The sequence below is a fragment of the Castor canadensis genome, chromosome 5, assembly GCF_047511655.1.
Source record: "Castor canadensis chromosome 5, mCasCan1.hap1v2, whole genome shotgun sequence".
Lineage (NCBI taxonomy): Eukaryota > Metazoa > Chordata > Mammalia > Rodentia > Castoridae > Castor > Castor canadensis.
The window spans coordinates 162,095,699-162,120,373 of NC_133390.1; the positions used below are offsets into that span (position 1 = coordinate 162,095,699).

General features: G+C 48.2%; 2 protein-coding genes across 4 annotated transcripts in view; both read left to right on the forward strand.

Moving 5' to 3' along the window:
• Positions 1 to 12,581, forward strand: part of Ppp1r16b (protein phosphatase 1 regulatory subunit 16B) — a 94,365-nt gene extending 81,784 nt beyond the window's left edge. For both annotated transcript variants that reach the window (XM_074074755.1, XM_074074754.1), the window contains exons 6-11: positions 177 to 301; positions 957 to 1,082; positions 1,634 to 1,709; positions 2,376 to 2,505; positions 2,596 to 2,764; positions 8,058 to 12,581. In XM_074074755.1, the coding sequence (XP_073930856.1) occupies positions 177 to 301; positions 957 to 1,082; positions 1,634 to 1,709; positions 2,376 to 2,505; positions 2,596 to 2,764; positions 8,058 to 8,567 (1,136 nt within the window). In that variant the 3' untranslated portion in view covers positions 8,568 to 12,581. The remainder of the gene's footprint in view (positions 1 to 176; positions 302 to 956; positions 1,083 to 1,633; positions 1,710 to 2,375; positions 2,506 to 2,595; positions 2,765 to 8,057) is intronic.
• Positions 12,582 to 12,703: 122 nt separating this feature from the next.
• Positions 12,704 to 24,675, forward strand: part of Fam83d (family with sequence similarity 83 member D) — a 30,111-nt gene continuing 18,139 nt past the window's right edge. For both annotated transcript variants that reach the window (XM_020156342.2, XM_074074753.1), the window contains exon 1: positions 12,704 to 15,881. In XM_020156342.2, the coding sequence (XP_020011931.2) occupies positions 15,402 to 15,881 (480 nt within the window). In that variant the 5' untranslated portion in view covers positions 12,704 to 15,401. The remainder of the gene's footprint in view (positions 15,882 to 24,675) is intronic.

Consider the following 24,675-nt stretch of genomic DNA (forward strand, 5'->3'; position numbering starts at 1 on the left):
GCCATCACATGGTGTTTGTGCTCAGCAGGCCTGGGGGACAATGAGCTGTAGGAATGTCCATGTACCCCTTTGGCTGATGGATCCTAGGGACAGGAACCCTGCCCCCATCTGTCTTCCTGTTCCTCCTTAGGGCTTTGGCCTATGAGTGCTGAGTAGACCCTCTTTTCCCAACGCAGGCATCACCCAGGAGAAAATCAACGAAATGCGAGCGGCTCCCGAACAGCAGATGGTCTCAGACATCCACTGTATGATTGCAGCTGGCCAGGACCTTGACTGGATAGATGCCCAGGGTGCCACACTGGTGAGCAGACTGGTAGGCCAGGCTGGCTTAGGTTGGGGGCAAATGCCAAAACCAAGACTATCTAAGGCCAAATTGGGCCAGCTCCTGGTGGGGGCTAAGCCTTTACACTCTTGGATTGTCTGTGACCTGGGATCTCCCCATATCCTTTGGGTCCAGGGTTGCTCCTGGAATATGGAAGGTTAGCAGAGTAGGGGCTCAGTCTCTTTGGGACCCTCACCACTCTCAGCTGTGAGTCAGGAGCCCTAGATGAGAGGCTTTTCCCAGGCTGGCCTTGAACTCTAAATCCTCCTGCCTCAGCCTTCCTAGTGCTGGGATTATAGGTGTGTTCTACTATGCTCATTTAGGCTCTACCCTTTACAAGAAGGTATGTCAAAGAATTTGTAGACATATTTGTAAACCATCATATCAAGGCCTTCTCCAGGACTTAGCACGCAGTCAGGAAACCCCAAGGGAAAAGAGGCCGCCTCTCTGTTTTCTCTTCTAGGTCCACATTTTCAGACTTATAAGTCCTCTGCAACATGACTGATACTTCCCTCTCATTCTATTCCATTCTGCTGACCCAAGGATGCTCTGGGACTTGAGGATGGGACCATATCCTGCCTCCAAGTATGGGGCCAGCCCCCTATGGAAGGCTCACTTCTGTCCTCTCTTCCAGCTGCACATAGCTGGAGCAAATGGATACCTGCGGGCAGCTGAGCTCCTTCTGGACCATGGAGTGCGTGTGGATGTGAAGGACTGGGATGGGTGGGAGCCCTTACATGCAGCAGCCTTCTGGGGACAGGTAATTCCCAACCAAAGGGCTGTGGGGAAAGCCAGTGCAGGGTCAACCTGCTGTCACCAAGTCCTTTGGGCTGGTGGTTGGTTCAAAAGAATATAAGACCCTCTTAAGGTGTTGTCTACAGCAAGTATGTGGGATATGAAGAGGCCCAAAGAGTTTGCAGAAACATCTGACCAGTTTTGTCCTAACAGGCTTCTAACCAAATCTGCCATATTAGAAAATTCCCAGCATTTCTGCATTTCTCCATTTGTTTCCTAGATACGGTTGCAGCTTCTGCAGTTGCTCTGTAGGCACCTGGCAGCTCTAGAGTTACAGCTGACTTCTCCTTCTCCTCCTTGGAGTTACCCAGGCATGCCTGAGGAGGTGCCAAGCCCATTGGGTCTGCCAGTATCCCCCATAGCACCAGGGTACAAGACCTTCCTTGTTCCTATAGGAATCAGCTTTATTCCACTGTTCTCTGAGATACATCTTAAAAGGTCTTGGTCACTGTCTTCATTTCCTTGATTTTCTGAGCCTTGGGCAGGGTGAAAACATGGCTTCTTCCTGTGCTTCAGATGCAGATGGCAGAGCTGTTGGTGTCCCATGGAGCTAGTCTCAGTGCCAGGACATCCATGGATGAGATGCCAATAGGTAAGTTCACCACAAATCTTTGTACACCCATAGGCACTCATCAACTTTTCGATGGGTGAATGGATAAGATAGATGGATAAGATGGATAGATTGGTGGGTAGAGAGATAGAAGAATTAGTTAATTGTTGGATGGTGGATGGATGGATAGATGGGTAGATGTGATGATGGATGGTGGATGAATGAAGGGTGGTTGGCTGGATGCATGAATAAGTGAGTGGATGAGTGGGCAGAGGGTGAATCTATGGATGGATGACCAGGTCAACAAATAGATGGCTAGGTGGATAAAGGGATTAGGTGGATTGAATAGAGGGTTTATATGGATTTCTCAGCATCTTCGTATCACTTACTTGAGGTATCTGCTTATTTTTCTCACTGCTTCTCATATCAGTGGAGACTTGACTCTCCCAGAAGCTATCAAACAGGAATATGAGTCCCTGGGTCTTAGGTGGGAACTTCAGGAGTTGTCACCATGTGTGGGACCCAGGTTTCCCATTCTCATACTTCTCTAAGGAAATAAGGCTGATGTCATTTTCTCCCCTCCCTGCATGCTCCAAAAGATGCTTAGAGCTTCCAGTGGGGTGGTGAGGCAGCTCCTGTGGTCTGGAGCAGCCTCTTGGGTCACAGGTCCTGCTCTGCCCTCTACAACCAACTCTTCTGCCTCTTCAGACCTGTGTGAGGAGGAGGAGTTCAAAGTCCTGCTTCTGGAGCTGAAGCATAAGCACGATGTGATCATGAAGTCCCAGCTGAGGCACAAGTCGTCCCTGAGCCGGAGGACGTCCAGTGCTGGCAGCCGGGGGTGAGTCCTGCAGGGCACCCAATGCACTCCTGCATGCATCCTGGTGGGGCGCCAAGATGTAGCTTCCCAGCACCCTCTGTGTCCCCTTAGGAAGGTGGTGCGTCGAGCCAGCCTGTCGGACAGGACCAACCTGTACAGGAAGGAGTATGAGGGAGAGGCCATACTGTGGCAGCAGCGGAGCGCAGCTGAGGATCAGCGCACCTCAACCTTCAATGGGGACATCAGGGAGACCAGGACAGACCAAGAGAATAAGGACCCGGTGAGTGACCTCTCACCTTGCCCCAGTGTCAGCCTCTGTCTTGGGAGCAGGACAGGGCCTAGCCTGGCCTTGCCTCTTCATCTGAGAACCTTCTGAGGGAAGTAGCGGGGCAGTGTCCCTAAGCAGTGGTCTGCCTTTCTGGTTCTTCCACCTCGTGATGAACAGACGGAAACATTTGTGGGTAGTATTGCCTTGGCTGTACACAAACACTGTTTTGGCAGCTTGCTGGCCAGGATGCCCAGCATGCCGGGTCTCACTGGGACCCTGCTTTCCATTGTGAACAGGGGGGTCACCCATGAACCACTTCATCAGCAAGATGGCGGCACCTGCCACAGGAATGGCCACTGAGCCCCAGGCTGGGCCCAGAGAGGGCACACATGGAAGCTTTGTTCCTGTTAAGTCCCTAAACTTGAGAGCTGGGGAGGAAGACTTGGAGATCAAAATCACATTTCAGATACCTCCCAGCTGTGTTTTATTTCTTTGTGATTGAGAGGGTGTCTCACACATGGTACAGAACACAAATCTTTTTCTTTTTTTTGTGGTACTGGGGTTGAACTTGGGGTCTCATGCTTGATAGGCAGGCAGTCTTCCACTTGAGCCACACCCTCAGCCCTTTTTGCTGGGTCTCACATTTATGCCCAAGCTAGCCTGGACCACGATCCTTCTTTTTATACTTCCCACATAGCTGGAATGACAAGTGTACACCACCATGCCTAGCTTTTTAGGATTCAGATGGTGTCTCGCTGACTTTTTGCCTAGGCTGGCCTTGAACCATGATCCTCCCGATCTCCACCTTCCAAGTAGCTAGCGTCACAGACGTGAGTCACCCCGTCCTGCTGAAACACTTTCTAAATCAAGTCTGTGCTGAACACGTACAGACTTTTTTCTTGTCTTTATTCTCTGAACAATACAGTATAACAACAACTTTCATAGCATTTACGTTGTATTAGATATGCTAAGTGATGGAGAGATGACTTAAAGTTTATGGGAGGGTGTACATAGTAGGTTTTGTGTGCAACAATATGCCATTGTATATAAGAGACTTGAACACTGGAGAATTTGGGTACCAATGGCGAATCCTGGAACCAATCTTGAGTGGATTCTCTGGGATGATGGACGATGACATTATAATTTGCTTATCCATTCTCCTTTTGGTGGACATTTGGGTTGTTTACAGATGGGAGCTGTTATGAAAAAGCTACCATAAGCATCCTTGTGTGCATCTCTTGGTGGACATGGCACTATTTGCAGTTGGGTGTATGCTCAGGAATCCAGTACGGGGTACTGGCCCGTTTATCGTTAGTAGAAACTGCCATCATTTACCAAAGTGATCGTCCCTGTTGACTGTTGTCTTCAGCAGTGCGATTGTTTCTCGGCACTCCTGTTTCTCGGCACTCCTGTTTCTCGGCACTCCTTGTTCAATAAGCTCCTTTTAACTGGAGCCATCCTCACAGGCTTGCTGTGGCGGCTCACATTTTAAATTAATATTTACCTGCTGATGGGAGATGTTGAGCGCCTTTTCATGTGCTTATTGGGTCTTCAGTTAGCCTCTTTCCTGAAACACTTTTTTTGATTTGTAGCAGGCTAAGATTCTTAAAGACAGCCTTAGAGAAGCAGCCCCTATTTCCCTATGCTTGCTTTATCTCTGTTTGGTTCATGGCTCAGACCCCAGGACTCCCCCACAAGTCTACCACGAATCACTGAGCTTATAGTGAAGCAGGATACAGGTACAGGGTGCTAGGAACCACCCTCTTTAGGCCTGATCTTGTTACTGTTACTATTGTTAATTTCCAGGGCTTCCCCCAAGGCTTCAGGTAATCTGGCGCATAGTTTGGTGCTTTTTTGCCTTGGGGCTGGAGTTTTCAGACCTGAGAGAAGAGGAGGTACAGAGATGTCATGGCCAAAGTGAGCAATCCTCACCCCAGTTACCCAGCAGCCCACCTCAGGGCAGCTGTCAGGGTCTGGAGCCCTAAGAAGATCCCAGCCCCAGTGCTGGAGAAAACAAGATCATAGGACATAGTTACAGAGTTCGAAACATGTTCCCTTTCCATCCCTTCCTTTCCAGGCTTCAGGTGCTGGCAGAGATGTGATCTCTCTAAGTCAGGAATTCTCAAAGCCAGGTCCCTGGACCAGCTGTATCAGCATCCCTGGGAACTTCTTAGAAATGTGCATCCTCAGGTCCTCCTTTCCCCCATGTACTGAATCAGAAACTCTGGCCTTGGGCCCAGTAACTTGTGTTTAATCAGCCTCTCCAGGCATGGCTCTGAGGCACACAAGAATGTGAGAGCCACTCAATCTAAGAGAGCATTTGTTCAGCCCGCCCACCTCATCAGATTCTCCTGGGGCCCCCAAGCCTGGCCTTGGCTCACACTTTGGCACAACTCATTCCCTTGTAATGGGTCCAACAGGAAGAGGACAGGCCTAGTCTCTTCAACCTGTGGCTCGCCAATTTAACTGTGCAATAAATCACCTGGGGAGGAGTTTTCTTTTTAAAAATCTTGATGTCTGCCCTGTGGACCAGACTGACTAAAGGAGACTCTTTGGGACTGGAACGCAGACATTGTGTATATGATTTTCTCTTTTTAATCAGTGGATGTCATGTTTCTGAACATTTTTTCTAACAGAAAAAAGTGTGGAAAGTGCAGACAGTTCCTGTATACCCCTTTGACTTGCCACACCCCATTCCCGCCCCCCAGGCTCCCCTTTGAATATCTTATATTAGTGTAGCACATATGCTACCATTGATGAGCTGGTTCTTTGCATTATTATTGACTAAGGCCTATAGTTTACATGAGGGTTCACGCTGTGTTATACATCCCATGGGTTTTGACAAACACAGGTATCACCTCTTTACCATTGAAGGATCATGCAGAACACTTTCACTGCTCTCCAAGTCCCCATTTCTCCATCCATTCATCCCCCCCAAACCCTGGCAGTCACTAATCTTCCTAACTCCATAGGTTGTCCTTTTCCAGGGTGTCATATAGTTGGAATTATACAATGTGTAGTCTTTTGAGATTGGCAGTACATATAGTTGTCATTTAGCATCCATGTGGGAGTGTGTGTGTTTGTGTGGGAGTGTGTGTGTGTGTGTGTGTGTGTGTGTGTGTGTGTGTGTGTAGTTTTAGGACCCTCCCTCCTTCAGATACCAAAATTTGCAGATGCTCAGATTTTACAAACGGTGTAGTATTTGCATTTAAGCTGCACGTGCTCCCACTCCTTGTACCAGATGACTTACAATACCTAATACAGTGTGTTGCTGTGCCATATTGTCTAGTGAATAATGAGAAGAGAAACGTCTGTAGGTGTTCAGTACAGACACAGTTTTTTGTGCGTGAATATTTTCCATCCTCATTTGATTAAATGCACAGATGTGGAAGGAACCTATAGAGACAGAAGTTGGCTGTAAATGTATCTTAATCTCCAGATGATCCCAATGTGTATCCAAAACACAGGGTCTTGCTACTCTAAGCATCGGCGTTAGAAATGCCGGATTTCAGGTCCCAGCCAGACCTGAATGTGCATTTTAGCAAGGTTCCTTACTGAGTAAGGCTATTCATGTGCACTGTAGTGTTCAAGAGGTACTGACAGACCATAAAGAACCTGTGTGCCTCCCTGTATGCTGTGGCATCGTTCTGCCTGCATGGCTCAGAAGAAGCCATTGCGAAGGGAGAAAGGCACACATGTGTGGAAGCTGATTATGGGATATAAACCTCCTTGTACTGTATTTTGACCTAGTTGTATATTGCTTGGAGATTCTTCTGTGCCAACACATGGGGATTTCTTTCATTCTTTTTACCAGCTGCAGAACATTGTAACACACGTGCTGACTTGACTTTCAGGTCTTGTACCCCATGAGGGGAGGAGGTATGTCTGTGAAACATGTCCCTGAAATGGGCTTGCTGGAGTGAAGTATGTGTTATTCTTTAAAAAAATTGCTTTGGATAGATGGATGGATGGATGATGACATTGTTCTCCAGAGAGGTTGTGGCAGTTTATAGTCTCACACTCTTGCCAACACTGAGTAAGGGAACTCTTTTAATATACTTGTCAATGGAATAGGGAGAAGTTACACACACACACTTTTTGGCAGAACTGGGATTTGAACTCAGGGTTTCATGCTTTGTTTGACAAGCGCTCTACCACTTGAGCCATGCCCCAACCCTTTTTGGTTTAGTTGTTTTCCAGATGGGCCACCTTTGCTCAGAACGGGATCCTCCTACCTCTACTTCCCGAGTAGCTGGAATTACAGGCATGCATCACAACAATTATATTTTGGGTTTTGTTTTTTATGCCACTGATATTTGTGAGGCTGTTTTTTTTTTTTTTTTTTTTGCCAGTGTTTATATGCTATGCATTTCCATATGAGTGGTTTTTTGCCTATTTTTTTCTGTTGGGTAGTTAGGTTTCTTTAAATTGACTTTTAAGAGCTCTTTATATATTTGGGAAATTAGTCCTTTTGCTGTCATAACTGTCACAAATATTTTACCTATGTTTTTCATGCGTCTTTTGGCTCTGTTTACAGTGATTTTTGCTATGCTTTACATCTTTGTTTCTGTCGAATGTGTCTACCTTTGGTTTATAATTTCTAGGCAGCAATTACTTCCAAACTCTTTTTATCCAAGGATTATTGGATGTACATCACTTTTGTGAGGATCTCTGTCACGTGAAGTGGAAATGTGTTGGAAAGAAAGGAAGGAATACAAGTGACTGAAAAAAAAATAACCAAAATTGACTTCGCCAATCCCCCCAAAAAGCCCTGATTTTATTGGCTAATATAACTGAAAAAGCCTGGGCCCTAGCAAGATCCAGGGGATGAAAACACAGCATGAGGTCACAGCCTCTCTCTGACTCTAGTCTTCATTGCTGTTGGCTTCTCTGGCAAGCAGAGAAAGCACCTCTGCCATGGTGTCTCCCCAGCCCTGGCTTTCTTCTTCCTTCTTAACACCCACAGTTCCTACAGAAGCCCCTCCTTCCCAGCTGTTGTAGCGAAAGTTCAGGGGTTGAGACTTACTGGACCCATATCAATTGAGAACTCATTCCTGGACCAATCCCTGTAATAAAATATGCTCATTAGCTGGGCCTGGGATCATGGTCTATCCCTGGAGCAAGGATGGCCAACTTGTCAACTGTGCCAGAACACGTAGATTGGAGATGCCCCAAAGGAACACAGAGCCCTACTCCACTGGTAGGGAAAATGGATTCAGGGGACAGTGGTCCAGGCTCTATCCTCAGTGGTAGGGATAGGTATACATCCTGTATTCTGATGGTGATGTTGCCCTTCTCCCTTCAGAACCCCAGGCTGGAGAAGCCCGTGCTGCTCTCAGAATTTTCTACCAAGATCTCACGGGGTGACCTGGATGGGCCTGTTGAAAATGGCCTCCGGGCTCCAGTCAGTGCCTACCAGTATGCACTGTCCAACGGGGATGTCTGGAAGGTGCGTGAGGTGCCTGACTACAGTATGGCCTACAGCAACCCTGGTGTGGCTGATGCTACCCCACCCTGGAGTGGCTACAAAGAGCAGAGCCCCCAGACGCTCCTGGAGCTGAAGCGCCAGCGGGCTGCAGCCAAACTGCTCAGCCACCCCTTCCTGAGTACCCACCTGGGCAGCAGCATGGCCAGGACGGGGGAGAGCAGCAGTGAAGGCAAGGCCCCTTTGATCGGAGGCAGAACTTCGCCCTACAGCAGCAACGGGACCTCGGTGTTTTACACTGTCACCAGCGGAGATCCCCCGCTCTTAAAGTTGAAGGCCCCCATGGAGGAGATGGAGGAGAAGGTCCATGGTTGCTGCCGCATCTCCTAGTCTCGGGGAGGGGTCCCTGGAATCCAGGCCAGCCCAACAGCCTTGGCTGGGGAGGTATCAGAGGGTTGCCGGAGAGAGGTGGGCTCTGCTTTCCAGAGGAATGCTGACCCCACCCCTCACCCAGCTGCCCACAGCATCTCTACTCCCCTCCCTTCTGCTTCCTGCTGCATTGTCTGCCATCTGAAACATAGTGGCTTCTGAGTTACTCTGCTGTCCAGTTTGGAGAGGGTGGGTTTGGGGTTCTTAGTGAAGGCTTCTGGGGACCAGGACTTCCATAAACACACACACACACACACACACACACACAAATGGTCAGCCCATATGTACAAGAATAACACACCTGGGCTCTTAGAAGCAGATGGGGCCAAGACTGTGGGCCTTCCCAGAAGGATGAGGCAAAGACTTGCTCCATTGCCAATGTGTCTTAAACAGGGGAGAGGCCTACCCAGCTGAGCCCCACAGTCCTGCTCAGAGTCACACCAGGAGCTGGTGCTGGTGGGGCCACCATCCACACCTGGCAGGGACAAGAAGTCCTCTTCATGTTCCAGGGAACCAGAAGTCCACATGGGTTGGGTTTGACGGGCACAGGCCTGCTGTCACAGCCTTGTCAGGAGGAGGCAGGAACCCTGTTGACAGCCCAGGAGCCCAGGTCATTCTACTCTGGAAGAAACCAAATCATGTTTTGCTCTTGGATGGAAAGTATCCAGGAGGCATTTGATAAAAGCATTCTTTTAGGTTGTAAAGCTCCAGGTGGGAAGTCAGTGAAAGTCTGCTTCTTCCAAGATGGAGTCACAATCAGGTTTTACTGGCTAATACTGGAGAAATGAAGCTCAGTGAGGAGCATCTGGGGGAGGCCTTTTCCAGGGAAGGGTAAGTTCACTTCCAAGAGCATCTGTGGTTATCAGTGATCGAGCCTAGCACCCTGGCCATCTTTGTAATAGTCAGGCTTTTTCAGTCCAGCCCAGGTTAGCCAGTCCTGCCCAGACTGAGCCATCACAGTGAACCATCACAGTGAGGCCACCTGTGCCCCACCCTCCCACCGTACATGTCAGTCATGTGTGCACAGTGAATGCTTAGGACTCCCAGCCTTTTCTGGGATGCTCTGTGAAAAGATTGCCAGGTGGCCACTGTGAGTTTCCACATGGCCTGGGGTTCCCAGCCTGCTGCAGTTGGAGTGGTGATGCCACAAGGCTACAAATCCCAGGTTCCCAGGACCACCATCCCACGTAGACTGGAGTTGGGTGTCACCTGGCCCTATAATTTTGTAGCCCGTTTTTCTGATGGAGGAGGAGGAAGGGCCCTGCCACCTCACTGTTACATTCTCTCATGACCCCTTTGATATTGTTGCCCAACAGTGATCGGTGATCACAGGCTCAGCCAAAATCCTTTGGTGTAACTAATAAGCCCCAGGGTTGTCCTCTGCTCTGTACATCTTTTATTCATCCAAAAACTACCTCCGTAGAGCTCTGAAGGAGCCCCCTAGGTCCAGATTCTGAAGTGGGGAACAGATCTTTAATCCACTTCTTTCTGAGCCTGTGAGAAATTCTCCCTCAAGGGCACCTGAGCTGGGGTGCTGGGGCTGGAGGAGTCTTCCTTGTGCCACAACCCTGTTAAAGGGTCTGCTATTTGTCAGTCTCAGTCCCCTACTCTGGCCCCCATGGCTCGTAGTTCAGAGACCTCTTGGGGCCTGACTGATGCTTTACCAGGAGCAGGGTAGTGGGCCAGAGAGTGCACTGGGTACCAGGCCACTCCCACCCAACTCCAGGACAGATGGAGTCTAGGGTAGAGGAGTGGCTCAGGAAGACAGGTATATATCACACCTCTCACATCTGTGCTCTCCCTTATCTCAGCCTATGGTTGAAGCAGTGGATGCTCTGAAACACATAGTTTTGGCTTCAAAATAGCATTTAGCTCTGACAGACACTGAAATCATTCTGGACCTGACTTAAGCCACAAGGTTGGGGGAGGGGGGTGTTGCTACAGGCAGCCTCACACTCCTCAGGAGACAGCTGCACAAGGTTTCTGACCTGTTTGTTCAGGGGCAGAGACAGAAGGCATTTATTGCTCAATCTGAACCCTCCAGCCATTCGCTCCCTCCGCCTTCTTCCTGCCTCCTGGGGATTCCCACTGGCCTCTCATATAGGAGCTGGCCTCAAACAGAGGACTCCTCATTTGTTCCTCCAGGAATAAACATTCCCTGTTAGGGCTGCAAGTCTCCAAGAAGCTTTCCCTGCAGGTTTCCAAGTGGTGAGGGACAAGTTGAGGTACAACCTCCAATAAATGGGCCAGGGTCGTGGAAAAGTTGAGGTAGAACCTTCAATGAACAGGCCAGGTTCACCCTTTTGCTCACTCATGTAACTTACTGAGCAGCTGTAACAGAGCAGGCACTATGTTAGGCTCTGTGGATAAAGGAGTAACAAGACAGAGTGAGAACTGCTCTGTCTGGCCTTCAGCTTAGGGGACCATGGGACTCCACAGCTCCATTCAACCCCCTGAGCAGGAGGGACTGCATCCCAGCCCAGTGCTCCTGGAGTAGAGCGTGAATCCCTTTAGCTGAGAAACAGCTTCATGGCCACCCCGGTAATATCTGCCACTAAATGTAGATGCTAGATCTTGGATCACAGGCAGACACAATCCTAGGTCCATCTGAAAACTTCATGGGTCACTGCCTTTAGGCCAGTATCCCTTGGGGACAATATAATAGCAGTCTGAGGTCAGTGTCTAGAAGAATAAGGAGTCTGAAACTTGTTGCCAAATGCATCTTTGGTCCTTAAAGTCATTATTTCTTGCTCACTTTTGGGCATTTATCACATAGCCCTCACCAGTGGATACTGAGAGGGAGAACAACCGTTCCTTTCAGTGTCGAAGCCTTTCCCTGGCAGGTGTGGATCACGTTGCTGGGAGAAGCCTGGAGAGGTCAACCAGGTGCTCAGCTCCCACTGAGGCCCAGGTGTGGTGGCCAGTCCTGGCAGACTGAAGGAGGCCACTTTCAAAGCAGGTGCCCCGTGGCTCACTGTGAGCTCTGGCCTTTGCTCCCACATTGTGCCCACAAACAACTGCAGATTGGTGGCTATCAGCAGATTGTGTTTCTGGCCAGTAGCTCAGGGAATCTGAATGAACCCTCAGCCCAGGTCTACTGAAGATTTAGAATATAATTCTCCACCAAATATGCAGCATTAGTAAAACTGCTTTGTAATGTTCGATCCATTTCAAGAGGTTAGGAAAGTTGGCAAGAGTGTGGCGGGTATCCTGTCCACCAGTAGTTTGCTAGCTTTGTGATAACACAACACTCTTGGTTCTTGCTCTCTTGATCCCGAATGTTCTCTTGCACCTACTTTCCAAAACAGGCTACTAGGGTACTTTCTAGAAGGGCGCTCCTTATAACATACCCAGAAGGAACATATGTAATTCCTGCTATTTGCAGTCTGGGGATAGCCGCTCCTCCTCCAGGACACAAAAAAGCAAAGGATCACACATGGTCATTGGCCAACTTCGCAGAAATGACCCTCTTTGCCTGGAGCCCTAGCCCTCTCCTCCATGACAACCTCTTGTTGGCCAGAGGGCCTGCTTCCCATGGGCTCTGCAGGTGCCACAGTGTAGGGCCTGGCCTTGCACACCCAGGAAAAGTCTACAGACCCCCAGCCCTCTGCAATAATTCCAGACCAGAAGCCACTGACGTACAGAGAACACTTAAGAAAAATGTATTTTATGTGAAAAAAAAGGTTAAAACTCTGTATACTGTATCAGCAGCTTTGTGTACAAAATGGCAATCAAGAGATTCTAATATATTTAAAACTTTTTTAAAAAATAATCCTCATGGATCTTTGATATTGTATTGAAGTAACTTCCAGGTCTCCCCTTGCCATGCGGGAGTGGCAGGCCATGTGTCCAAGACGGGTCTAAGCACATCCCAAAGGGACAACACCCCTGGAGTTGCTTCCAGCTGCCAAGGCCTGTGATGGAATTTGCTGTTAAGAATTTTTAATTAAGATTATTAAATTCCTTTTAATAACACCTGCTAATGTGACTGTGGTTGTTGTGAACTCACTGGATCTGAGTTGACTTGAATTTGCAGAGGTGGGGCTATGGATAGAGGGTGGGTGACACTTCCCAAAACTACTACAGAGGGCCCTCTGAGGAGGTCCCTGAAGCAAAAAGTTTCTGGGGGAGGGTCCCAGATGGAGCAGGTGTGTTTCTGGATAAGGAGGTGGTGAAAACTGATGAATTCAAGAAAAGGTAGGTGGAGCTGGGTATGGTGGCTCATGCCTGTAATCCTAGCTACTCAGGAGGTGGAGGTCAGGAGGATCACAGTTCAAGGTCAGCCCCAGTGAGAAACTAGCAAGACTCCATCTCAGACAATAAAAGCTGGGCATGGTGGCACGCTTCTGTCATCCAGCTACTGGGGAAACATATATAGGAAGATCGAGGCCCAGGCTGGCCCTGGCATAAAGCATGACCCTATCTCAAAAATAACCAAAGCAAAAAGGGCTGGGGACATGGCTCAAGTGGTAGAGCACCTGCCTAGCTAGCACAAGATCCTGAGTTCAGACCTCAGTACCCCAAAACATATATTAAAAAAGAAAACACATGTGGTTGAGAATGAACTATAGTCTGTCAAAAACTCCTTTTGAACTTACACGAGGCCCTATAATAGCATAAATTTATCCCCAACATTTTCAAAATTGCCTGGTGATGTATTTATATGCAACAAGGGTGGCCCCTCCCCTTTTCCATTCTTGGAGCGTGTGGACTTGTTCTGTCCTTTCTCCCTGCCCCCTCCTGTCTTTCTCTTTTAGCTTATAGGGAAGAAGTAAAATACTTTGTAGTACTTCACTTTTTTACAACAATATAGCAGGTAAAGCCCTGGTTATTCTCATTCTTTTTCACCTCACATAATGCAGGTATAGAGAAGCTATATGGTTGCACAGCCCCAGACCATGGCCTTTGTCCTTGTCACGTGCAAAAATTAGTTGATGTCTTGAAAGAGGACAGAAAGGTTGCTCTGTTTAAGACTTCTTGGTCCTGGATGCCAGAACAGGGACACAAAGAAGGCCCAACACTTAGGCTTAAGTAACTTCACAGACAGGCTGGGGCTGGGGGAGGATGGGAAGAGAGGGAGAGGTGAATTAGCAGCAATGGTATTGGTTCAGTTTAAAAGCTTAAGGGCTGCTAATTAAGAATGGTAGCTGGTGCTGGGCATAGTGATGCAGGTCTGTAATCCCAGCTATTCAGGAGGTGGAGGCAGGAGGATCACAAGTTCAAGGCTAGCTCCAGCAAAGTTTAGGGAGACTGTATCTCAAACCCAAAATTTGAACAAAAGAGCTAGGAGTGTGGATCAAGTGGTAGAGCACTTGCCTAGCAAAACCCTGGATTCAATCCCAGCACTGGAAGAACAAAAAAATGGTAACTTCTCACATTTACGAAGCACTTTACAGTTGTATATATGCTCTCTTTTCTACACAAAGTAAATGCAGCCTGGACACTGCTGGGCAAGAGGTGTTGGTAGGGCAGTGGGGCTATTCACCTTATTGGAGTTTCAGGAAGAATGAGAGGAAAATAGCAAGGTCACTGGTTTGAGGTTTTAGGCTGCAAAAGTGAACAGAAAAATGAGGAGGACCAGAAAGGATTGTTTTAAGATGAACAATATTTCAGCATGCTTTTATGCTGTTTGGAATGAATCAATAAGGAAGGGAAAATGAGGAAGCAGGAGAGAGTAGAGAATTGCTGGAAGACGCAGTGGAAACCAGTGTGGGGCAGGCTCAGGAACAATTCACTCATGGAAACAGAAGGTCTTCTATGTGGGCAGAGATGCAGACGGGAGATGGGTGTGGCGGACACCTGTGGATGTCCTTTCTGCTGCCTCTGTTTTCTCAGTGAGATAGGAAGAGAGCTCCCTGAGAGTAAGGAGAGAGGAAAAGTTAGAGTGAATGAGGGAAATGTAGGCTAGCAGGCAATCTTGGGGACACACTTGAGATCAGGAATTTGAAGTGCAACCAATCAACAAACATGATTGCATTTTTTTCCCTCCAGTCCTGTAAAACTGCCCAGGTGCATGTGGAAAGTGGGTTTAAAATAGGTTTGGGGCTTTGCTAGGCAACAACGACGAAGTGAGGGGAGAGGAATAGGAGTGGCTATCATGACAGACCAGTATATGCATATATATTTATATCAGCCTCCCAAGTGCTGGGATTACAGGTGTGCACCATCACACCCGGGTTTGGACTAGTATTTTTGAATGAATGAATTTTAGATACAGGGGATAAAGGCAACATGGTTGGCTACACCCAAGCTCTGAGAACAGTGCGGTCAGAATGCCCAGGAGCAAGCTCCAGTCTCTCCTTTCTCCCTCATTTCCCAGGTTTGACAGTCCCAGGCCTCATAGGGCCGTGCTGTGAGACTACCGGCAGGGGGGGCGCGGTAGAATGGCGGGGATCGGCTCTAGGGACTCTGCTGGGAGCTTCGTTGCCCGCTTCGCCTCCCCGGGCTGCTCCTGCAGCTGACCGCGCAGGACTCGGTTTCCAGGAGAAGGCCAGGAACCACTAAAGCAGGACGAGCATAGAGCAGCCAAATTTAAATTCCTCTCAGCAATCCGGCAGGGAGAGCCGGGTACCCAGGGTTAATACCGACGGGGCGTGGAGCAGCCAATAGCAATCAAGGGGTAGGGCCTTGGCGGTGTGCGCCCCACCCCTCCCTGACGTCAGGAGGTAGGCAGCGAATGGGAGAGTCGGGGCGGGGCTGCGAGCCAATGGCGCGGGTCTGTTTGATTCAAAGGTGCATATAAAGCGGCCCATAAGGTCCTCCCGGACCCAAGCGTAATCGGGTCCGAGCGCCGCCATGGCTTTGCAGACCGAGGTCCTGGACGAGCTGCCCGTCGCCTGCTTGTCACCGTGCGGGCCGCCCAACCCAACCGAACTGTTCAGCGAGGCGCGGCGCCTGGCGCTGGAAGAGCTAGTGGCGCGCGGCCCCGATGCCTTCGCGGCCTTCCTGCGGCGCGAGCGCCTGGGCCGCTTCCTGAACCCAGACGAGGTGCACGACGTGCTGTGCTCGGCCGAACGCCCAGGCGAGGAGGGCGCGGCGGCGGCGGCGGCCGAGGACTCGTTCGGCTCGTCGCACGACTGCTCGTCGGGCACCTACTTCCCCGAGCAGTCGGACCTGGAGCCACCGCTGCTGGAGCTCGGCTGGCCGGCCTTCTACCAGGGCGCCTACCGCGGTGCCACGCGCGTCGAGGCGCACTTCCAGCCTCGCAGCGCGGGCGCCGGCGGCCCCTACGGCTGCAAGGACGCCCTGCGCCAGCAGCTCCGCTCCGCACGCGAGGTGAGCGGCCCCCGGGGTCCGCCAAGGCCCCGGGTCGGACGGGAGATGCATTCCAGAAATGGAAATTGGAGGGCTGCGGGGAGCGCGGGCGCCGGGGCAGCACCCCACCAGGTGATCCCGGGCTCCTCGGCTCGCCCCACTCTGCGGGTCACCCTGGGATCCAGGCCGTTCTTGGTGGCCGGGGGAAATGGGAGGAGTTTCGGTCCCCAAGGCTGCGAATTGAACCGTTGTTCTAACTTAGTGCTCATATTCCTGGAGGAAACAGCAGAAATGCGTTCCTTTCCAACGTAACAGTTAAAACCAAACTGGATGACAAATTTTCCTGGCCGTCAGCCAGCACTAGATCCCATTTTCTGGAGCGTCTTAAGACGCGCATTATTAAATAGTCGCCTTGCCTAAGAAAAAGTTTTTGAAAGATGGGCCCCAGAGACAGTTGTGGGGCATTGGGAATCAATTATTGATAATTACTTCCACGAATCTCATGTTTAGACAGCGGTTAAACACAGGAGTGGCAAAGCGAGAGGCCTGCCCCTTCTGCCTCCTACCAGAGATCGAAGGAAAAGCTGCCCTTCTGTGAATGAGAGGGGCCAGGTTTTGCTTTTCCACGAGCAGGGATTGTTCCAGGTAGTGTTGCCCTCCTAAAACGCAGATAGCTCCGCATTAGATCAGTCTCTAGGCGCAGTGGGTTTTGGTCCTAGAATCTGACTCAGTGCGTGGCCTGTCAGGATGAAATGGAAAGCAGGGTGCTGAGGGTTCAGGGAGGAAGAATGCAGCAGAGGAGTGTGGAGTGTGTGTGGCAACAGACACCTTAGTCCAAGCCATGGCCTACTTCATTGCTGACCATCAGTGCTCAGCTTCCTGGGCTTCTGGCTGTGCCCAGGACAAGGCAGGTAAAGTCCCAGGTCATAGTGAGACTTGGTAGACCTGGTACCACCTTGTGACTGGGTGACCATCTGTGCATCCAGTGCAGCTGAAACAGCCAAATCCCCAGATGAGCAAGCCTGTGTACCTGATGTTGGTTTTTCTTTCCTGACTGGCAGGGCTATGGTGATAGAACAGACTGTGACCTGGTGCCTTGCCCCTGGGGGAGTGGGTGAATCACCTCATGGTGCTTTGGGTAGGCTGAGGGTTCTTTTGATGGTATAGACATTTACTTGTGGGCTCAGTAGAAAGGTTACAAAGATGGAAGAGGCAGAATTGTGGGGAAGGTGTGCATTCCCAAAGCTCACCTCCAGGAGGGGAACTTGAACACTTGGAAAAAGTAGGTCTCCAGGAAAGACAGAGAGATATGGATGGACTGCTCTAGCTTTTTGCCCAGCCCCAAGTTTTACTGGTAGTGAAGGGGCACTGGAGCTAGAGGCCAGGAGAAAAACTGAACTTATGAGCTGGCCTTAGAAGAGAGTGAGGCTGAAACTTAGCTTCCCCCATCCTGTGGGTACTTGTAACACATTTCTGGATAGAGCCTTCTGCCTTGTCCTGTGCCCTGGTCTTGACACACTTTCTCAGATTTTATATTTGGGCAGTTTTCCCTGAGAAAGGAGATAAATTCAATGAGTATCTTCAGTGTATCTGCCATTTGCCGAATTGCTTGCTTCTTCAGTGCCTACTGTGTATCACACTGCCATGTTGGGGACACAGGGGAAGGTGTGGTCTTTGCCTGCACTGAAGGGTGGTCATTGCTGGTGGGAAGGGTGAAGAAGTTGTATAAGCAGTGAGGAAGGGACTGAAAGAAAGTCTCAGGAGTGGTGGCGACCTCAGCTGGGTCCAGGAGGGTGGGTGAGGCTTGCCTGGTAAAGAGGATGGGACTAACCTAAAGGTACACTTAGAGGTAGCCAAATTCCCCACAACTGGAGCACAAAGTACATGAAGGTGAGTGGTAGGAGGGGAAGTCAAAAGGGAGCAGGACAGAGGGCTTTGCACACTACTTAAAGAGTAATGGAGCTTGGTGTGGTGGTATATGCCTGTAATCCTATCACTTTGGGAGGCAGAGGAGGTTTATGAAATTTGAGATCAGCCTGTGCTACACAGTGAGATCCTAAATCTCAAAGAAAGAAAAAGAAAAAGAAAGAAAGGTTTCGGAAGGAGCAGTGGGGAGCCATTGGCAGTTTAGAGGGAGGGGAGTGTGACCAGAATGGTGTCCTGAGCAGTGATTCTGGCAGGAGGATGATGGAGGATGGGTTTGAGAGAAGTGGGACTGTGAGGGTGTGGCATAGGGTAGAGCTCCTGCCTGCTCTAGGTCCTGAGGTAGCTTGGGTAAGCAGCAATACTATACAAGCTGGAATATGGGAAGGAGAATAGGCAGAGAGGGATGCAGATGTGAGCTGGACCTGTTTTGAATTTGAAGTCCCAGAAGCCATCTCTTTTGTTAAAAAACAAATGAAAATGCTTCCTTTTTGCCAGACCCTATTCCAGATAATCTTACAATAGGTGCAATTATTATGTCCATTTTACAGATGATGGAATTGAGGCATGGAGAAGCTAGTTATCATGAGGCCGTGAAGCTAGGGAATGATGGAGCCAGGACTCAGCCTGAGGCAGACTCTGCCCATTTTAGCTGGCCCTGTCTTCAAGAGCTCATCCTCAGGTAGACAGGCCTATGGGTGGAGAGAGGGGATAGATGGCTTTGCTAGTGACTCTCAAGTAATGCCACCTGTAAAACCATGCATTGTACACCTAGGAGTGGCTGTGTCACACTGGCCCCATCCTTTGAAATCCATTACCTGTGACAGTGAGGACCAGGAACATGCATGCCTCTGGTGTTTTCAGATGCTACATCTGTATTCTGATGGCAAACCTACTTGATAATATGATTGAGCACTCTGAATGGACCCTTTACCTGGATTATCTCACATAACCCTCCCAATGCTCAGAGGAGGCCACAAGTGAGAAGAGACTAAGCACAGAGAAGTTAAGTAACTTGCCCAGGATCAAACCACATGAGACAGACTTGGGCTTAAGTCCAAGTCTGCCTGGCTCCAGGGCCCACACTCTAATTGCTACTCCACATAGCCTTCCATGTTTTCAATAGGCTGAAGGTTTTTTAAATGGCTTCTTAAAGAGTTGGATTTTTTTTTTAAGGGTAGCAAGCTAAGAGTTTTTATTGAATCATCTCAATTTATCTATTCTTTGTCTGTTATCTTGTGAATCAATTTAAATTTTTAAAAGATTGTTCATTTATTCACATGTGCGTACATTGTTTGGGTCATTTCTCCCCCCACACCCCATTCCAGGCAGAACCTGTTCTACTCTTAGCTCTAATTTTGTTGAAGAGAAGACATAAGCATAATAAGAAAGAGCATTTTTGCTAGTTGAGTTAAGGACAGCTATATAGAGAGATTCCTAGCATTGCTTTCATGTACAAATGTGTTACAACCCAAGTTGATTCATCTCTAACTGATCTTTACACTGGTGCCTGATCCCCTTCTCATGTTGACCACTGTTGCTTTAAGGTTTCTGTATTAGTTCCTCTGGAGTGGGGACATCAGACGCTTTCATGTTTTGGGTTTTCTACCTATTCCTATATCTCCCGTATGTGTTCTCCCCTTGTCATGTGACCCAAGTCCAACAACATTGCTGCATTTGCCCTAGATCTAAAGTCCGCATATGAGGGAGAACATATGATTTTTGGTCTTCTGAGCCTGGCTAACCTTGCTCAGAATGATGTTCTCCAGCTCCATCAATTTACTTGCATATGATAAGATTTCACTCTTCTTCATGGCTGAGTAAAATTCCATTGTGTAGAGATACCACATTTTCTTGATCCATTCGTCAGTAGTGGAGCATCTTGGTTGTTTCCATAACTTGGCTATTGTGAATAGCGCTGCAATAAACATGGGTGTGCAGATGCCTTTGGAGAAACTTGTGTTGCATTCCTTTGGGTGTATCCCCAGGAGTGGATTTTTAAAAAATTTTTTTGGCATTATTAGGGTTTGAACTCAGGGCCTCCAGCTTGCTAGTCAGGTGCTATAGCACTTAAGCCATGCCTCCAGCCCTTTTTGCTTTAGGTTATTTTTCAGATAAGGTCTTGCTTTTTGCCCAAAGCCAGCTTCGGACTGTGATCCTTCCTATGTACTTAATGACAGGTACCAAGTTATGGCGTACAACCGTGCCAAGCTTATTGACTTAAGATGGGGTCTTGCTGACTTTTTTGCCCCAGCTGCTTCCCAAGAAGCTGGAATTACAGGTATGAGCCACTGTACCTGGCCAAGATTTAGACTTTTATACTCTATATTGCGTATCTTCTCCTTTTTAGGAGAAGACTGGACTGGTCAGTTTTAAGAGAAGGTAGCCATAAAGAGAACTCCTTCAACCCATCAAGTGGGAAAGGTGTTCGTGACCCAGGACAGTATAGGTCCCTGGGGTTTAGGTTTTATTAACGCAGTGTGCCTCCTTGGAGAAGGTAGAGCCAGAAGAGTTTCTGGTACCCAAAATGGGGGAATATGGGAATCTTTGGTAGGTGATTGAGGGAACTTTGAATTCCACGTGAAAGGTCCCATGTAATGACCACCAAGATTGGGACCAGGCTGCACTGGAGCAGGGTCAGACCTAGGTGTTTGTCTTGTGCAGTTTTCTTCGCCCTCCTGAGGTTGTCTAGGTTCCTGCCTGCCTCTTTAGGTGTGGCTCTGGAAGCAACCTGAATATGAGGCTCCATAATCAGGCAACAGATTCAGAAAGCCAAAGTCTCTTGTTAAATGACAGGGCCTAATCCTGACATTGTAGCCTGAATGGGTGGTTCTGGATAGGTTTTATCCATCACCTCTGACAGCACAGAATTACCCAGAGCTTCTGTTCTGACACAGAAGAGATGGAGGCCCATCATGCACCTTTGTTTATCTAGCCTCATGCTCTTGGGGGCTGGGAAGGGTTTGGGGGAAGCAACAGGGAAAGATAGGAAAGAAAACTACAACATAAGTAGTTCGGTGACTCTGCCTGCCTTTTTACCCCAATAGTCTTTATTCCTTGGTAAGTATAATGGGTTTGTGATCTGCCAGCCCCTCCATCAGCTCCATTTCTGAGTGCCCTTCACGGTGTGGAAGTTCTGCCACCTTGAGCCAGGCATACTAGGTAAAGCATGCTTGAATTGACCACTTAGCTGGCGCTCAGCTACTCTTCACCAAAGCTGGACTTGTCCAGAGCCTGTGTATTGGTGTCCTAGGGTTTTTAGGAGATTTCTTTCCTTCCTCACTTGCTCTAGCATCTATCCTTGTCCTGCTAGAGCTGTGGATGTGTCACTCAGCTCTTTGGTCTGTTACCATCTCAATCAGTGCTTGACTGGGCTGTGGTCCCCTCTGCCTGGAAGTGCTGCCTGGCCTTACTTGGTGATGTTCTTCTAATGTGGTTGTCAGCTATTCCTGGCTTCATTTTTTGAGACAGGGTCTTGCTGTGTTGCCCAGACTGGCCTTGAACTTGTAATCCTCCTGCTTGAGGTTCCTGAGTGCGGGGTTATAGTCGTGCACCGTGGTGCTCAGCCATTCCTGGTTTCTGAGTGGGACTTCACAGGTTAAGCTCATCTACCAGGAGTCTTTGCATGTCTCATAGCTGTCATTCTTACCAGCTGCCTTTCCTTATGTACTTTTTTCCCCAAAGATGTCACCTTTGCTTTGACCTCACCCTCGGGCACACTGATGACCTGGGTGTTAGTGGTGGCAATCTTTGTGTAGTTGAAGAGTCCTGCCAGAAGGAATAGCAGCTGAGGAATCTTTTGGAGGCCCCTGGTGTGTGTAAGGATGTTCTGAATGCAGGCTTCCTGATCTTGCTCAACTCTCCCCTGAGTTATGCTAGCACCTGTGCTGTGTATCAGCTCTTGTTCCCCATGCCCATTTCAAGCCAGAGAAGGTTTCTCAACCTCACCACTGTTGGCATTTGAGGCTGGATAATTCCTTGTCCTGGGGGAACCACACTTTGCACTGTAGGATGCCGAGCCCCTATTCACTAGATACCAGTGTCCAAGTGATATTGAGAACTGTCTCCAGAGGAGGCAATAGGGAGCTATTGCTTAACACTGGGTTTCTGTGCTGGGTGATGAAAAGATTTGGAAACAGTGGCAATGGTTGTGTCACATTTTGAATGTACTGAATGCCACGGACTTGTACACTTAATTAAGATGGCAACTTTGTGTGATATATTTTACCACAGTTTTAAAAAAAAGTTGCCAAATGCCTCCCCCAGGGTGGGGGGCAAGCTCAGCCCCTGGTGAGAGCCTTTGACCTGAAGTTCTGCTAATGATGCATCATAGGATATTACTATCTGACTCCACTGTGCTGTCTACTGTTCGCCCCTTCCTTCTGATTTTATGTGTTAGGTTAAAGATTTTAGAATCTTTAGTCAGTGTTTAGTCATTTCTTTCCTTTTGAAAAACTGTGATAAAATATGCATAGCTAAATTTAACCTAATCATTTTAAATGTACAATTCAATAGCATTAAGTACATTCCCAGTGTCACACATCCATTGCCACTCAATATTTCCAGCACCTTTTCATCACCCCAAACACAAACTCTGTGACCTTGAAGTTGTAACTCCCATTGCCCCTGACAACCACCATTCTACTTTCAATCCGCCATTCATTTCTTTATGCTTTTCCTTAGGCATCTCTCAGTGAGGAAGCTGTGGGATTATTCTCTGACTCCTTTATGGATATAGTATCAGTTCTCTCAGATAAAACAACATGTAGTAGATATACTGGCTTTAAAAAAATCTTGACATGCCATGTGTGGTGGCACAGGCTTGTAACCCCAGCACTCAAGAGGCTGAGATAGGAGGATTGAGATTTCAGGCCCAGCCTGGGTTACAAAGTGAGACCAAACAAACAAGGAAACAAACAAATAAACAAAAAATCTTGATGTAAATGATATAACCTCTGGAAGAAAATTTGGGAATGGCTAGCAAAATTTCAGTTGTATTTATCCACTAACCTAATAATTCTACTTTTTGGGTGGACGGGCGGTATTGTGGTTTGAACTCAGGGCCTCATGCATGCTAGGCAGGTGCTCTTACCGCTTGAGCCACTCTACCAGCCTTACTTTTATGTGCCTATCCTAAAAATACTCTGGCAAAAGTAGATGTAGACATATACAATAGGCTATTGCAGGACTAATGGTGATACCAAAGGCCTAGAAAGAGCTCACATGGCTATCAGTAGAGACATGTGAATAAATTAATGTTATCTACACAATAGAGGACCCTGGGCTGTGAGAGGGAATGAGAACCTGCTCTGTGTTCTGATTTGAAGTGTCCAGGGCTGCCTGGACCAGTGCAGGAACCATTAGCAACTTAAGTTCATATAAGTCAAAACTATAGTTCCTCTATCATCTCAAAAGTTTCTCTTGAACTGCACTAGTCTAGAATAGTATGTATCCTATAGTACCGTTTATCTATGGGAGGATATGAACAGAAATATATACATATATGTATATACATATTTTTATATTAAAAAATGGAAGAATAAACCAAGAACTAATAATTGAAGTTATTATCTTAATGGAGAGGGAGGGGAAGGAAAAAGAGGACAGGGACAAAAGTGGAAACCAGGTATCTCTGAATGTATCTTGTTTTATAGATTGGATTTTAGAACCAGACAAATGTTTTACATAATTATAAAATAAAAACTCAAAATGACAAGTCCCTTTTCTCCCCTGCCAAAACCTCCCCCCAAACCAAAAAACTTACTATTTTTCCCTTCTCACAGGGTCAGTAGTGAGGAAATACAGCCACTTGTGGTCCTCCTGCCTGCCTGGAGGCAGAATGCCCTGTGCCATTCTTTTCGGTCTGAGGCCCTGACATGTTTTAATCTGATACTTAAATTATTAATTTTAGGGCTGGGGGCATTGCTCTAGTAGTAGAGCACCTGCCTAGCAAGTTTAAGGCCCTGAGTTCAAACCCCAGTACTGCCAAAAGAAAAATTGTTAACTTCATGACAACAGGCTATGAAAATAATGAGCACCAACAAGTTTAGGTTTTGCTGTGGAAATTTACATTCTCTTCTGTTAAATCCTGAAGATGACATTAAGGCAGTTATTTAAAGATTTTAAAGGGGCATCCCAACAAGATTATCCCACTTCTACTGAAATGTGCAACACATGGGAAAAATCGTATCTTCTGCTGTTTTTAGCAATAGCCTCTCCAGGTGAGTAATGGCAAGAAGGGGATGGATGATGACATGTGGTCAGCACAGGGAATTCAATGACTGGGCTGACAGATCTTTGACTATGTGCAAGCCTTTGGCTGAAGTCCAGGCACATTGCACACCTGCCCTTCTTTTATGACTCTGGGTGAGAAGGGAGGGAAACTGAGGCGCACAAGGGGTGAGGGACATGTACTTCCTACTACATGCAGAAGAGCTGGAATGAGAACTGGAACGACTGGCCCTGTGTGGCCCCTTGAGGCTGCACGTGTGCCTGTCAGAGCTCTGGCCAGCCTATATGCAGGGTGCATGAATCATGGACTCTTCAGAGCAGGCCTTGTTTTGAGGACACTGAGGTTCAAGTAGGATGACTTGCCCGGGAATGGTAGCAGAATTGGGACTAAGAATATGAGTAGATGACATTGAGAGCCTTCCATGTGCCAGAAACTGCGAGTGGGGTCTTCATTGACTGAATCATCAAGCAGTACAGGATAGGTAGTGTTATCTGCATATTACAGAAGCCAGTGTAACTCAGCAAGCGATGGCATACCTGGTTCTAGGAAAAGGAGGAGCCAGGATGCAGGTCCAGGTCTGATTCTCAACCTGCTCACAAGATAGCTGTACTTCCCCAGGTCTCTCCTTCCAAGTTAGACTGCAGAGAGGGTGCCCAGCGA